We start from the raw sequence: 17,749 nt of genomic DNA, 5'->3' as shown, positions 1-17,749 counted from the left end.
AATTTCACGTTATCAAATATAAATATAAATAAATCGAATAAAATAAAATTGTGACGTTAATATTCGTTCGTAGCGATATATCGAAAGATTGCTCATGTTACCAATAGATGTTAATCGCTCAATGTTTATTAATGAAACTTAATACCATACAGTAGTAACGATATCAAATTTTTATGGTATAAGAATTAAATGTCCGTTTAAAGTTTAAATTGTAAAAGTACGTTTAACAAAAACGCAATCAATTTTCTTTCATAAAAAAGAAATCCAAGAATGTATCAAGGTAATTAAATTCTATGAGACAAAAAAGAAAGAAAAATATTCATGTCGTATTTAATAAGCCGATAAAAATTGTGCCATCTCTTTTATTGTTTCTCACAATTTTTTATTATTTTTATTTTTATTTTCATAACATACAAGTATCTTTATTTGGGACCGAAAGATTTAAAACGTAAAATACATAAGAAGATTCAACTATATTTAAAACATTCATGCTGCGTTAAAGGAAATACGTTCAGATATATAACATTGCAATGTCTACAATGATGTAATGTGGAACACGAATAGCTCCTTAATCGATATAAACTCGCGATATATCATTGCACGATTCCGATTCGTTTACTTGTTCGTTAATTCGTGCAAACATATCGGTTTCCTAAGGTACGCAGGCACGAGATAAAAAAATTTAATCATATTTATGACGCCGTAACGCAACGCGTGCGCGGTTAAGTTTTAAATTTATTCTGTCTTGTATGTATGTGTAAAAGAAGGTAATTAAATCTTCAAGATAAATATATAAAAAAGCATTAAGTATAATAGAAATGCAATATGGAAAAAAAGCGAAACGCTAAATTCCATAGCATATATAATATAGATCTAGAAATAAAATAATGCACAATTCTCCCTCTCTCTCTCTCTCTCTCTCTCTCTCTCTCTCTCTCTCTCTCTCTCTCTCTCTCTAAAAATTAGATCTAAAAAAATAATATAATTATAATTAACTCTTGCAAAAATGTATTTTAAATTTTCTAACGATTACAACGATCATTTTTCAATATTTTCAATATTTAAATATCGCACTTTCAAAATTGACCGGTTACGTTAAATATAAATCAAAATTGCTTTTAGAATTAATAATATCCTCTTATCCATATATTATTTCCTAATTAAATTCATACAAGGACCAGAATGTATATAATTTATAAGATGTGTATACATATAATATATTACATATTAATATTATATATTAATATATTAATAATTCATCAAAATAATTGTGTATACACTCCCTATAATTCGATATTTACATTACATATTTGATAAAAAAATCGCTGGACGACTTACTTTTGCTCCGCTGAGACTCTTGGCCTCGTAGGACTCACGAAACAAATAATGGTAGCCAGTGTCGACCCGTTATCCTTCGGTTTCGCAAACGGCCGGCGAGCATTATAAGAACTTGCGCGAAAGACGCAATCTCGCGCGCATATGTCGCGCACACGCGATGACAATGGACGCTTTGTTCGCGACTAGGCGTTTGCAGATTATTAAAATGGACTTCGATAGAGGGAGAGAGAGAGAGAGAGAGAAAGAGAGAGAAAGGAAAAGGGAAAGAGACAAGAAGTCGCCGCAAATTACAAATAATAGCTGTAATCCTTGACTTCATGTGGGATCTTGCAGAATATCTCCCACGAATATTTTCCACTCATCGAGTTTATATATATTGTGACATTGAAAAAACATTTTATCTACGTACATTATGATATTGAAAGATCTTATTTAAAAGCTGCGTTCTTACAAAAATATAAGCACAGAATTGGCAAATTTTTTTTATATAAAATTGATATCTTAGAGAAAGGAGAGAAGTGACTAAATATTGATGAGGATTTTTTTTTTTTTTTTTTTTTTTTTTGTGTAATATACATACAAGGTAATTTGTTTAAGTCGGTTTTATTATTAAATATATATGTTAATGTTTTATTATTAATATATGTATATATAAGCTAGAGTGTGTTATGTTCCTAAAGCATATTTCAATTAATATCTTCTTTTTAGTTTGCAAAATAATGTAATTATGTTGTCTTATTTAAAAGTTTTGCGCAAGTAAAATTAGTTTTTAAAAAAAATAAAGAATTTATTTTCTAAACTGTTATTTATAAATTTAAAATATATATATATAAAAACCCATATTAATATTAATTTTATATAATTAATAATTTAATTGTCTATTTGCGTAAATAATCATATTTTTCGGTTATTGAAATTTGTGCGATTAAGCTTGCTTTTTACTACCTGGAAAGCTGAAATATTAAGTGTATAACTTTATACTTTGAAAGCGATATATGATAGTGACCGTCAACGAACGAGGTCAGAGGGTGAATTGCATTAAGCTTAAAACTCGCGTTTCAGAGAGAATGGGATGTGAAAGTATCTGGTCTCCGACGAACAATTAGCAAAGCAACATATAGCTAGTGCAAGTATAAACCGTATAAAGCGAGTCTTTAATCTTAATTTCATTTACTATTCAATTTAATTTACTCGCAACGTTTTTCCCGATATATCTCGCGTGATTAATAATTTATATTGAAAAACGATATTTTTCTGAACATCTTCTCGGCATCATTTTAATTCGCGTTTGAAAATTCTCACGACGAAATCTACGTTATATTACTCTCGTCTTATAAAAAAAAAAAAAAAATATTTCGTCGCTATAACCGTATTTTCTCTCTACAAATCTCTAAATTATATAAATTTAATTACTGTATAAAAATGTGGAGATGAACGAGTAGAAACTAAAAGATACGTTAGCGAAACGAAAGAATTGCAGGTCGTCGCATCCGTCCGTTTCCGCAATCGCGTGAAAGTCCCGAGAGGCCACCATCGGTTGTGTTAATCTTCGCACGAAAATCGCGTTCGACGGACCCCCCTCGCCCCCCGGTCCTGCATTTCGAAACCATCGTTACGCGCGCGTGCCTCGAAAATTATCGCAAAGTTTCGCTTTTTCGTCGAGTGTAAATCTCGCATGTGACGTCTCGTGACAACTCGTCAAATGCGTGGCGCGACGCAATTGCTCAATTTTCACGTATTCCGCTATTGCGTAAAGAGAGATATTAAACCGGTTATCTTGTTTACAAAACCAAATAAAGTATAAAATTTCAGAGACGCGTTTCACGTTTATATTTCATACGCGAACTTTGCTTAAAATGATTCGTGAAAAAATCGTTGGAAAAATCATAGAGATAAAAAAGAAAAAAAAATCTCCTCGAATGTCATCAAAAATGTAATTGGCTTTTGGAAATTTTAATACAACATATCCCTTTCAAAATTCTGTACATGTACTCTCCAAATAATCATAATTAATGAGATAATTGTGACATATCCTTTTTTAATTGTATAATTATAATCGTTTTACTTCTCTCGATAATTCGAGTATTTATTAAATAAATGATCGTATCTGTCATCTTTGACAGCGTAATATATCAATTATTGCTTTATCATTTTGACATATGTCAAATTAACTGCAGCGTGTTACGAGATGATGAACGAGAAAAATACGATTTTCCCGGATACATATTTCATGCAAAATAAATAAAAATGCCGGAAAGCACGTCGTATACGGACATGGATGCGGATTGCAATTTCCAGGAAAGAAGGAATATATAAACGATCTTGTGCAACGACCGTGGCGAAGGAAAAGATGCGGTGGAACATCGTTGTTCCGATCGAAAGGATCCTCAAGGAAACCCAGTCTGCTCTCGGAGAGACTGACGTACGTATTTTCCTCGGGATGCATTAGTCATGGCGCGCGAACGAGAGGCGACGCGATTCGCGCGAGTTGCAGCGAGCGGATGCGCCGGCGGTAATGTTTGACACTCGCATGCGTGTACGCGTGCAGACTCGCGAGAAGGCAAACGTTCGTTGCAAAGACAATCGACGAATTCTTCCAGACACCTGGATAATTCCTTCCCCCTACCCCTCTTCCTCTTCCTCACCGGGAGATTACGAGGCAATGACCTCCCGGCTTGGATCACTGATAGCGAAGTAGACGACTGTAAGAATAATCAACGTCACGCTGTCACGTCACGTGTATTAAGACCTTGCGCGGGTTTCGTTATCGCGATCGTTGAATTACGTAGAATATATTACGATGCAATTTCTTTGAACGACGAGCGCAATAATTACGCTAATTTCATCAATATTAGATGACTGAACGAGAATAACGGAATCTGTTAGTTTTCAAGAAATTCTAGCAAATCTTTTCATACAATTACTAATAATTTTATAAAAGAGAGAGAGAGAGAGAGAAAATATGTAAAACTAAATATAATATACATGAAATAAAATCTCTCATAAAAGTGATTTTTTTTTAAATATCATGGCTTTTCTATTTCTCTTAGCTGTGAATATCTTAATCGGAGAAAAATGTTTTTTTTTTTTAAATTACAGTTGCGCGAGTGATTTAATCATGATATTATTGATAAAAGGTTTTTCTACTAATAATATTATACTTTGCGATATAAGATATCATTCTAAATTCAGTTGATTAGTCTCATAAAAGAGTTGAAGAATCCGAAATATATCGATCAAGATTAAAATTGGATTTCCCCGGGGATAAAAATCGAATCGTTGAGCAGCTCTCACGTCGCACGCGAGACAAGTCGCTGAAATTGCACGTGACTTCGCAAAAGCTATTTACAAACGCGACTTGACGTACGAATCGGCGAAAGCTCGCACAACATGGCGCATACACAACGTAAGTGACCGTCGATTATCTACCGGGTGTCATTGGCTGGCGCGTTACCAAAGTTTCGAAATGTTACGACATTTACCGTGAAAGCTTCGGTAGCGTCGCGACATCGATTTCAAAGTACACAGCATTCACTTTCGTCCATTTTAATATAATATAATGAGAGAAATTATATTAAAAAATATTACTGTTTTAATATAATATTATTCCTATTATCTAATAATTTAATAAAATTATAGATATATATTGGTGATAAAATTGTTTGGCAAATTTAGAGTTCTTTCTAACACATACCATAATATTGAATTATTATAAGTTGAAAATCGTAATCTTACTGATTTATAATTACAGGGAGTAATATATTAAATTAGCTTATATAAAATAGATTTTATTTTAACAAAAATTTATCGTATAACACAATTGTTAAAATATTTAACGTTAAAATTTTTTGATTTCTTTTACAAACATCCTTTCTCGATTATCTCGATGGTTATATATTTAATTTTTTATATATTAATATCTTTAATATGACAATAATAATATTAGCTGAAATTCCCGTTTATGCAAAAAAGTAATTCGTGCCCAAGGATTAATCTTTTTTCGCAACAATTCGAATCGCGGGGACAATGACAAGAATGCGACGAATAGTTTTAAGACGCATTTCGATGGCCTATTTCGAGAGCGAGAGGTCAGTCAGACGAACGCAACGGTCGGTCGACAGGTGCGAATGGCAGCCGACAGGTGACAATGAGCGGACCAACCTGCGAATCGACGACCATGGAACGCGCTTTAATTACCTACCTAGTCCGTCTGATCTAACAGTCGCTGTCATATACCCAGAAATATGTATTTTCCTGGTATCGTCACGTAAGGATAAAAATACCGATTCACATATTAAGAAGATATATCAGAAATAGCACGTTGACGAATTTTCACGTGCAATAATTTGACGAGACGAATTAAATTTTTATTATGTCGCTTGAAAAATATCTGAAAATCTTAATTTATATTATGGATCGAGAGATTTCTTTCTCTACAATTGGGGAAAAAAAAAGCCAAAGGATCTTTCTGATCGCAGTCTACTTTTAACGCGTAGTAATTTCCATGGTGCAGGCATCGGCTAGCGTGAAGCTCCTACAATTCCATCCAGCAGAACAAAATCCTGCCCACGCTCCTGTCCCGATCCTCTCTCGGAGGAAGCTCGTTCACTCAACCCACTTTGGCATTGTTGTTTCGCGTCGCGTAACATCGTACCGATACGTGCATCTCTTTTCGCGCGAAGAGGACGAAGCGGTGATTATTATTGCGAATTCCTTTGCCGACACAGCGGCACACGGCCTTGTTTTACCGAGTCTAATGTTTATTTATCGAGTTTACGGTTCATCCTCTTTCCGGCCCGGTTATCGCGCTGTGCCGCGTTGCGTCACATTGCGAGAGAATAGCAATCTCAAAAATATTGCAACGTACGGCTCATTAGCAAACATGAAATATGTTTATTGTCGGATTTTTATATAGGCTGAGTGTAAAAGAGAAATTACATTGAAATTATTATCAAAAATATCGAGAGTATATTATGACACTATATCATGTATATTATACAAAATTAGATCGAATAGATTTGTAACTTAGGAAAAAAAATTTCTTTCCAAGATTGTATTTTTTGCTAGAATCCTAATTATTATTCTGTCATTTTTATATATTAACAATTAAACAATCAACGATAAAAATGAATTTGATGTGTTAAATGACATAAGTATCAATTTAATAAATATAATTAAAAGTAATTTAATTTAAAGTTGATTTCCGAACAATCGGTTATTAAAAAATTTAACGGACTATCGTTTAACGGAGGTGTTGTTGTTTCAAATAAAAAAAAAAAAAAAAAAATTCCGTTAATAAACGACAGTGAAGTTTACTGATCCTGTTGTTATTGCGACATTCGAAATTGCCCGGTCTGTCAGACGCTCGACTCGACACGTGTGTGGGTCGACTTATCGGGCCCAGTTTACAATCGCACGACTTGTGTGTTTCGTCACGTGTACGACCCATTTAAGCTATGAAATACACACTACAGAACGAGAATATCAGTTCAAAGCAGCGATTTCCAACCGTCAATTTGCAAAGATATTCCGATAAATTTAGACTAGAAGGTAAATTCAAGGAATTAATCGCAAAAATGCCATATTTCTTGCCATTTAAGTGATTATCGCTATTTCGATGATTATATATAACTTGCTAAAATGAATTGAAACTTCTCTAAGAACAAAGGATTTCGAAAATAAAGACCGTAAACACATAAATATAATAAAATTATTTTCAATTAGCAAAGAATATCACCAGTAAAAATTATTATCTAATCCATATATTTCAAGAGTTCTTCCTGGATTACATAATCATATCGGTAAGATTTCGAAATGACTAGAGCATTACATCTATAAAAGCTATGCGACGCTACTATTCATGATGCAAACATTAAGAAGCAGAAAATAGACATTCTATATTTATATTTGCAGCACAATCTGCCAATAAATTTACAGATGGAAGACAGAGATATATTTTTGTCTTACGATTTTCATTTCTGGTCACTGTATAGTATTTCGTAGCAAACAAGACATAAGTTAATCCACGCGCAATAGATGTAGACCGGTAATTTAAATGTTTAAAATATTTCAAACAAATTAACACAATTAATATTTAATAAATATAAAAAAAATTTCAAAACTTTTTCAAAATTACTCGTTCTATTAAAAGTATTATAAAATAAAAAAAAAAAAAAAAAATTTGAAGGATTATTTTAAAATTATACTTAGGTTTACGTAATGTGACAAGCAAACAAATACAAAACGCTTCTTATTTCCTAATAATAATAATTATTCGAATAATAGGTCCGACCCTAATTTTCGAAAGAGCGCTCAACGAAGCGAGCGGTAAAATCAATGCCGAGTCTCGAATGTGGCACGTGTGTGTTATACATGTACTCATGTCAGAGTTCCGCCCGAGGAAACAACGGCTTTGTGCGAATTTTAATATCCCCCGTCGGTGGCGGAGTCCTCATTTTACGCTTTGTCGACAAAATTTAATTAGGCGATTTCTTTTACCGCCGTCTTTTACAGAGGAAATAATTCCGAATAACGCGAGATGCGTTAGATATACGATATCAATTATTATCCCCGCGTGAGCTATATAAGCGCGAAATGCTCGTTAATGCGCCCCCCGTTAGACATTCGATATAAATTTCGCGAGAGTTGTGCTTATTCAATGCAATTTCTAAGAACCACCGAAGTTAACAAACGAAACGGTGCATCGAAATGTAATGAAAAGTTGAAAACATTAATCTTTCATCAACTGATCAAATCTTTTTAGAAACGCGTATAAATATAATACGAGGCATATCTTCGATTGTATATTCTCGTTGTATTAGAAAAAGAAAATAGAATGAAAGAAATTAGTCTTTTGTACTCTCATCTTTATCAGTTCTGTACTTTTCGAAATACGAGGACGAGAGTGTCGCGATAAAATAATAATTAATAATACTTTTAATATAAAAACTTGCAAAATAACGTATCATATTTTTCGACAATAAATATTAGGCCTTAAAGTTAAACTTTTCGCTCATAAAACATTTTATGTAGCGCGTATAAACATGACCGTTGTAATAAAATTTCAAAAAATACTAGACGTCCATCACACACAACAGATCACGCGGTATATGCCCATGAGATTCAAACACCTGGTGCATCGTGCGCCACGTGAAACCTGTTCAACCGAAGCGACTCATTTGTCACTCGTTTTAGATCTGCCGCTTTCTTTCTTCGACGCAACAACATATGGACGAAACAACATCGGCAACCGTGTATACACGCGTATTATGAAAAGCAGAAATCCGTGTAAGAGAGAAGAACCGTTAACGCGCACTGCACTTTACTCGCTCATGTACATATACGTGTATAGATGTCTGTATGCCCGCGCTTCTCCTCAATTACCCATTACTACTACATACGAGAGCGTATTCACCTCGCGCGAACGCATTCTTTTTATTAACGGCAACTACCGCGCACACATACGACGCACCTGCGATGACTAACAGTAACATACAGATGAGAGAGAGAGAGAGAGCAGCTCGATCTACGAAAGAATCGTGTGCAGGAGTTGCTGTATCAGTTTGTTACGAATCTTACGACCACGATTGATTACGTCTTGTTTAATAGCTTGTTTGTGACGATAACATACATGTATTAGAAATTATTAATTGTACCCGCATCAATCATACATATAAAGGGGAAGAAAAATAAAATTTTTAAAAACTTTCCCACAATTTTATGTATATATCTTAAATATTATAAATTTTACAAGGAGATATAAAAATATATAATTTTTTTTGTTATTTTATGATTCTTAACTGAAATTATTTAGATCATTTATAGATTTACGAATTGTACATTTACACATATAATTATATTAAAAATTAAGGCTTTCAGTGTGTATTTTGATATCTATAAGATAATAAACTACTTTTCATGTCTAAGATGGTAGATTATTTTATGGATCACGCGCAAAATTTTAAGTTAATTAATTCAGTTTTGCAGGGCAATGACACAGTATTATATACATCTTCATTATTGAACTCTTTGAGTAAAAGATTTGAGTTAAAGATGGAAAAAAAAATAGAGTATTAATTATGTATTCTTTCGTCTTTGTAAGAGAGAGAAAACAACTTGAGATAAATTTAATATTGCAAGAAAACAGTTTGAAGGATATCACCGAAGGAGATATCGAGATGACAAACAATGAACGTACGTTATTCTTCGAACAGACAATCTGTTCAGAGCTCACTGCTTATCTTAAGATTATTTATATAGAGAACTTTTGCGTCAACGAATTATAATCTCTATTTTTATAGAATCGGATTTCTCGATATTTCGAAAAATACTCGTCTCGTTGGTAAAAAAATATCCTTTAAATAGCTTTTATAAAGCTTTAAAATGAAACTCTTATCACGTATATCTCTGAACTGTTTAAATTTTTTTCTTTTACCTGACTTGCCTATCGGTGGTTGTCCCAGTCTGCTGAACCACCTGAAGAATCTCCTGGCTGTTGTAGCCGCCGGCGGTCTACAGCCATCTAATATAACCACACCGTTGTTGTTATTGTTGTTGTTATTATGATTGGACCCTCCGCGATCCGACAGCGCCGTCCTGCTGTAGGGCGACATCCAGGCCGTCGTCGTGCTCTGTATAGTCGCACCCTTGACGGTGGTGATGGAACTGGTTATCTTGGCGCCCGGGTTGGGCACCCAGTCCTCCGAAACGACCGGCATTTGTCTCGTCTTCTCGTCCGACGAGTCGAAGACGAAGCCGCAAAATACGAAGGTCATTCAAAGTCGCTTGGCGCCCTGCCGCGCTAATGATTAAGAGAGAGCCCCTCTCTTCCGTATCCCGTCCGCGTCCCGTCTTACGTCCTCGATGAGAGAACTCTTCGAGGTTTCCTTAACGCCGACACTCCGTATCCACCACGACTTTAATAAGTAACGTCGCCTACATCGCGAGCATCTGCGATCGTTCCAATTGACGATTCGAAATTTCGTATCGGGGAGACTTTCTTGAACCGTGAAACTCGACCCGCGAGTTCGTCGTCGATATTCAAGACACGATCGAGGAGAAATATTCCAATTTAAGACACTCGGTTTTCCTTCGCGAAGGAAACTCTCAACTCGCAACGAGATACCTACGCGCTGCGAATTCGCGATCGACTGATCCTCCTTCTCGATTTATTGTCTACTCGCTCGCGAATTCTCGTCTCTCTTATCAGCGACGACGTCGAACGACGAGCAAAAGTTATCGCAGTAACATGCGTCACCAAGTCTTACGTAAGGATAGACACTTTAATCGATCAGCGCGCGGGCGCGCGCGCGCGTTCACCACGTGTTCGCCCTTCAACTTGTTGCGCGTTCGATACACAAGCGGCTCCGAAATCGATCGAGGAAACACGTGGTTCCGGAGCAACTCTTTGACATTTAATAATGTCAAAGATCCCGTCTCCTGGACGATTTAGTCAGTTTCTCGCAAAGTCGATTATGAGACGAGATAATGATGAAATTGATCGATCTCGAAAACACCTCTTTAATCGATCCAATAAAATCCTCGATAGATTCTTCTCGAATCGATTTGAAATCTTTCTATCGCGGGATTAAGCTTCGTTGGGATAAATTCGTTAATCAAATCGTGAGACAACTAAATGGATTTGGTATTTGGTAAGTTACAAGGTACTCCGTTTCCACAGTGTTGCGGCCTAAATAATTCTTCTCCTTATTGCGACATGTTGCGCACTGTTGAAGACTCGTCTACGCGTGACGTCATCAAGACGTCGTTGTGCCGCACGCTGTTATAACAGTCGACACGCAAAGGTCGAGGTTGAATGTATATACATATATATATATATATATAAAATATATATATTCTTATTTCTTCTCTCTCTCTTTCTCTCTCTCTCTCTCTCTCTCTCTCTCTTTCTTTCTTTCTCGTTCTCTATCACCGTCAGTCGTGCTCGGTCGATCACGTAGCTCTCTGATTACTCGAGCATCGTGGCATCGCGGAGACCTATCATTGCCGTACGCAGTTCATTCGCCCTGAACGCGAGCGCGACGAGTAGACGATTCCAGAATACCGACGACTTGGAGACACAATACGATGTACATAATACGTTATTCTCTCGGAGTCTCTACACGTTTCTCTTTCTCTTACAAAGAGAACGAAGGACGAACGGGTCATCCGTTTGAATCTCTTTTTGCTAAAACCTCCCCTCGAAATCTTCGAGAAAATAGACCGCGTCACGTCACGTCACGTCACTTGGTAATAGCTCGACGAACGATTATATTTCACACTCGCGAAGAACACGCCTTTTAACCCATCCTGAAGAGCACCGGCCGCGAAAGAACATTTTCAAGAGGACGTTCCTCGAGGTTCACTTTACCGCGATCGACAAAGACCAAGACCGGGGGAATCCGTTCGCTATCGGGGAAACCGCGATAGAGTCCGCGCGCGTTATACGTACCGAGCTTCTTCTCAGCACTACTAACGTGCCACCTTCGCCGCTATGCCGTGCCTCTCTTCTACAATCCCCCCTCCTCTTCAACAGCCACCGTCGTCAGCCGATCACGCGCGGCCCGCGCGTTGCTTGTAGAGAGGTTACGCTTTTCCCCCCACTCTCCACCCCACTTGCTTTCTTACGCTCCGCTCTGCGGCACGCACACCCGCGCGCACACCCGGTCACCGCTTACTACTACTACTACTACTACCTACCTGTCCGCCCTCCCCGCACGTGGAGTGATACGTCTCGCTCGAGGCTGCGTAAAGGCCCTATCGCGTCTCGCGAACATTTAAAATCATTTCTGGAACGGTTATTCAACTCTTTTTCAGCACGTATATCATTACATCATATGGGCTTTATATCTTAAAAATTGTAATATATAATATAATTTTTTAATTTAAATTTCTTAATTTTAATATCGGAGTACTAATCGTACGCTTTTAAAATCGAGAAATTTACAAAAAGTGAAGTTGATCGAAGTTTGACGTTTGAGAAGCTCAAACGTAACGGAGATTTTAAAATATTTGAATATTTCTGCTTATGTATATTATATGTGTACATGTATATTATAATTATTAAGATATAATAATAAAAATATGAGAAAATGTTTATCTTTAAACAGAAGCAAATGTAGTAATATAATATAATAATATAACAGGCTTTTATCTTCTTTTCTGTCTACGCGTCGATGCTAACAATAATAGAATAAATATTGAATCGCCAAGCGAGAATTTTAATTAATTCAATCTCAGAAATAAATATCTCTTATTGATGAACCGCCTTTTGCAAAATATTATTGCAATCTCGATATCTCTCCACGAACGTGCAAAACGGACTTAATCGTTCCTTCCCTCTCGATTCTCCCTACCAGAGATCTCTGTATCTTCATCTCTTTTCCTCTCTCTCTCTCTCTCTCTGATTAGACCGGTCGCTCGTAAACACGTTCACACACAACCGAGTATACCTAATACCTTTCCTACCACACTACGTAATGCCGTACGCATCTATCGGACTCGCCAGGTCGACAGGTTGCCGTTCGTCGACCACGAACCCTTATTTCGAACCATAAAAAAACTTTATCGAAAATAAAGTAATCGGAGGATATAAAGAAAAAAATGCGGAAGAATCAATAATAGTAATAATAATAATAATAATAATAGGAAGCTCTTCAGCTCATCTTCTTATCGTTCATCTATTTTTTTAATTTAATTTAATTTTTTTTTCTTTTGCGAGGGAAATTTTCACAATCGATGCATGTTTGGGGCCCAAAAAGTAGCCGATCCGATACTGGACGCTCGCGACAAAACGACACGACGGACAATGTTCGTGACAAGTATATCCGCCTTACGTTGATACGCGTATGGTATTGTTGCGTAGGCGGTGCAACGCGAATACACGCGCGTGTATGTACGTAAATGCACAGGAGATCGAAGAGGGGGAGAGAAAGAGAGGGAGAGTGCCCGTGCTTGCGCACCGTTACAGCCAGAGAGAGTCCCCCTCTCGCGTGCGTATGCGTGTGTACACGCATACGTTACACGATTTACATTACGCGTTACACGCTTTTGTCGCGCCACGTTTGAAAATTTCTAAATCCCCTCGGACAAATGGAAAGATCTATATTTTTCTTTGACTTTATATAAAATCGTAGAATCGAATGTGCTTCGTGATTTCGACTTGGAGCAAGTTCGTTTTGTCTCCGACGCAAATGATCAACACGAATATGTTTCTTCTGCTGTTCGCCGAGAACGAAATGTGATTCGTCGACTCAACGAGCTGGCATTATCGGCCTTTTTATTACATCCTCGATATTTGCTACGGGAGATCCAATTTATAGATTCCCTATGAGCGGGGTTCACGCCTGTTGACCATGTTCGTATTCTGAGAACTGGTCAATTGATTCGCTGATAAGTCTAAACAACGATTCGACATATGCGATCGATAAGTGATCGCTCGAGCTGTATAAAGCTGGTTGCTAACCGGAATACGAGGGAAAACAGGGAATAATGCAACACGCGGAACGAGAAAGGAAGAAACTAAAATAGACGGGAAAGAATAATAGAATAAAATGGAATAAAATTTATTGTAGTAGACTTGAAAAACGCTAAACTTTTCCAAAATACTCTATTCGTAACTTAAAGCACTTGAGCATTGAATCAAAATAAACTAAATATACAAAAAAAAAAAAAAAAAAAAAAGTATTATTGTAATTATTATTCATTATAAATTGTTATTTCTAACGTAACTAATGTGTATATAATAATGTAATTATCTTTCCGTGTATAAATAAATTTAAAATAGGAAAATGACAACGAATTATAATACGAATGTAAAAATGCTAAACTCCCATAACGAAACGAGTAGCATAAAAATAGATAATTTTACAATTTAAATAAGATTATAAGGTATGTAAAAAAAAGATATATATATATATATATATATATATATATATATACCAAAAAGAAAAAAAAGTATAAAAATAATATAAATAAAATATAAGGAGGGGATATAACGTACGAGGATTCTCTCGATGATTTTTCCTTTCTTGTACTATTGGCAAACAGATCATATATTTACGTTGAAAATGGAAAGTCGAGGCAATTATTATTCGGCCGAGCGGCGTAACAGAGTCCGTTCCAAAGGCGAAGTAAAAACAGAAAGCGTGTCCATTCGCGAGCGCCAACTTCACGCCCGCGCGTTCTTCCGTTCACCCACCGCGTTTCTGCAAACAAGGCGTGTCCTACAGGGATTTCGATCAAATACGGATGTGCACTTAGCGCAGATTATAATTACCAAGTATCCCATCGAAAGCGCGCGCGCGCGCGCGCGCGAATGTCTTCCCACCCAAAAATGCTGCCAGAAGTGAAACTAGAACGAATATCATGTAAACTACCGTGTATCATCTACTCAAATTTTTTTCACGACTTTCTAGAAAAGTATAACTCTGTTGTTACCATATATTCAAGTTTTATAGTAAAACATATTTTTTATCTTATATATATATCATAGAGCTCAAAAAATTATTCTATTTTTATGTTAAAATATGTTAAACAATGATTTCTTTTATTCCGTTTATGTATATTTTGTTATTAAATTTTGTTAACGCGGGATGGTTTGGTTTGCTTATTATACAATATTTAGAGAAAATTAATTTAGAGAAAACACGAGAGAGAGAGAGAGAGAGAGGAACAAGCCTAATACGCGATTCCATTTCAAGGTAAAACCCAATTTTGTGAACGGACAAAGGGATAATAGATTCCTTATCTTTGTCCATTGCCGATTTTCGACAATTGGTATAAATACAATCGATAATACTAATATCATATCTAACTTAAACAGCATTTAATATAGATAATGAAAATAAATTCTTTTATTTTCTTATAAAAATAAATTTTAGCTCCAAAATTATTTTATTTCGAAAATCTTTCTCGTTCAAAGTCACTGAATGTGAGATTTTAAAAAAATTAGCCCATAAAAAGAAAGAAAAAATAATAATTGAATAACAAAGTAAGCGCGCAGGCAACATTTGCCGATGGGCTGAAAGCTTTGTATTAGGAACGCACAATTTCCCAAATTGCCGAGGATTAGAATGAATTTCACGGCTATTAGCTCGGAAATTTTCCGTTCGTTCGCCCGGCTTCCGCGAGATGTTAATTACGATAAACCGATTACACGTACACACACACGTTCATACACACGTATACGCGCCCGCCGCTTGGTGATTAGTAACGGCGCAAGTAGGTAATGGTGCAATCAGAACGGCCCCCCCGGGGCCGCCATCGTCGACCTATCTTCACCCATCATTATCGGCATCCTGATGGGTTTAGCCGTCAGGAAGCAGAAATCGGCCGAAGAGGCATAATTATTCGCAATCGATTTCCGATGCATCGGCAACTGTCAATGTACAACATCGCATTCGTTGAAAGACAGATAAAACGCATCATCTTCGTCGCGGTGCATCTGCGAGTCACAAAGCGCGGACAATGTACCCGATGTAATCCTCGCCGCATCTGGATAAACGAAGAAGCCGGAGATTTATCGGAGCGGCTCTTCCGCGCCACGTGTAGACAATGACCCCCCTCCCCCACCCCCTGGTTTACGACGCGTCATCTCACGCGTTAAGGTGCGAGCGTAAGACAAACGCATCCGTACGCATATCCGTAATATACGCAAATTATTTCATCGAATATTTTAATATTAATTCTAAAACTCGATGAATTTTTTTTTTTCAGCAATTTAAATTTCGAAAAATTTCATTCCCGTTTAATCGCAGATAAACTTTGACGGACTTCCAATTTCGAAAAACTCGGTTGTCAAAGTAATTTTAATTTTGACAATTAAAAAATAAATGTAATATTATAAATATCATCTTAGAAGTTTTGAAAGATCCTATGGTACCTTTGTCCAAGATGATCGAAAAAGGAAAGAAATATTATTACAGCGAGAATACTGAAACGAACTGCAGAATGCAAATTTTGCTTCTTCTAATGGAATTCACGTCATTGGCATAATATAATCGTTAAAGGCGACGAACGCTTCTGCAATTGCCTCAGCTAATTATATGTTAATATAATGTAAATATATATATATATATATATATATCTATCTAAACATTAAGAGTTAAACGTTATTCTAAATATACTTGATTATGTGTAAGCAAACCAATTATGCATCTTCTAAAGACAAGTTGAACAAGTTTAAGGTTCCATTTGAACTTTACTATAAGTTTTTCAAAAGTAAATTTTTCATTTTTTTTTTATAAAGAAAGTTTTGTCATAATTTTCTCTAATATTTTAAGATATTATTTATATAAATTCTCTACTCTAGTCTTTCAAGTTTTAATTTTTTCTTTCTTTCTTGAAGAATTTTAAGATGTTCAAAATTTTTAATTATTACATACATAGCACATATTAAACATTTTTATTGTACGAGACTATTGTACGACAAAATTATTATTCAACAGTCTGTATCCATAATAGTTTCATTTTCCCGCACAATCTAAGTAATACTTATACATATTCATCCCGCATTTTTATCTCTCACATCATAAAATTTCCGTTTGAATGTATTTTTTTATAATGTTTTTGTCCTTTAATCATAAAACTGTTATATAATCTAAAGTCCACCTCTCTTTTTCCGTGGAAAAAAAAAAAAAAAAAAAAAACCATAAAACTTTTTTATTCAGACAATCGTAAAACAGTTACTACAAGCCTTGTTTTACCTTCGTGCGAGTCACAACAATGGCTACCGTTCGCGTAAAGGTCTGCGTGATAAAAAAAACCGATGCTTTTCCGCAGTATTGCTACGCCCGAGCGTAAAACGTGCGTGTTAAGAAAAAGCCGAGAAATATAGAACGAGAATGCAAGCTCTCGCGCGACTCCAGTTCGCTACACTTTCTTATCCGCGCGACAGGAGTATTTTTTTCTGGCTACGAGATAACAGAGACAGTGCACAACACATGAGACAATCTGAACAGGATGTGGCTCGTGCTGCTGGTTGTCTCGACGAAAGGATGTGTCCACGTTGCGTGCGAATGCAACGTTCAGCTGCCGTTAGATATGCGGATTATGCGAGCGAGAAATAAGTACGTTTAAAGAAAATTGCGAGTTTAATGGCATCCGAGAATAAAATTAATTACCGATCGGAAAACATGCTGTTTTTATATTCTTCAAGACAAATACATTGCGTATATCATATGTTTATAATAGTAACGTTGAAACAATGCGGTAAGTATCTTCGGTTAGAATGAAGTTCATTTACAATCAAACTAATGATATACATTGTTGACGTGTATCTGAGAGGGATCCCGTGGTCGCAAAAAAACACGGGCAGATACGATCGCGTCACATGTTAGATACGTATAGCGCGGCCCGTAATATTAACATATTACGTAATATGTTAATTAGTTGATTGCGCGTCGACGATTGC

The 17,749-nt window shown here is 36.1% G+C and overlaps 1 protein-coding gene across 2 annotated transcripts in view; it reads right to left on the bottom strand.

Moving 5' to 3' along the window:
• The window catches only part of Trc (Serine/threonine-protein kinase tricornered), a 122,792-nt gene that overhangs the window by 84,396 nt on the left and 20,647 nt on the right, over positions 1-17,749 (bottom strand). The window contains exon 1 of one of the 2 annotated variants that reach the window (XM_070298034.1): positions 9,773-11,880. The exons of the other annotated variant lie outside the window; for it this stretch is intronic. Within the exon in view, the coding sequence (XP_070154135.1) occupies positions 9,773-10,112 (340 nt within the window). The 5' untranslated portion in view covers positions 10,113-11,880. Of the gene's footprint in view, positions 1-9,772; positions 11,881-17,749 lie in introns of those variants that run through there. 2 annotated transcript variants of the gene reach the window in all.

Source organism: Polyergus mexicanus, unplaced genomic scaffold (genome assembly GCF_030449975.1).
Source record: "Polyergus mexicanus isolate NDT 795.1 unplaced genomic scaffold, iyPolMexi1.0 SCAF_6, whole genome shotgun sequence".
NCBI lineage: Eukaryota > Metazoa > Arthropoda > Insecta > Hymenoptera > Formicidae > Polyergus > Polyergus mexicanus.
Note: the sequence above shows the minus strand (reverse complement) of the source record. Positions and strands in the feature narration are given on the sequence as shown.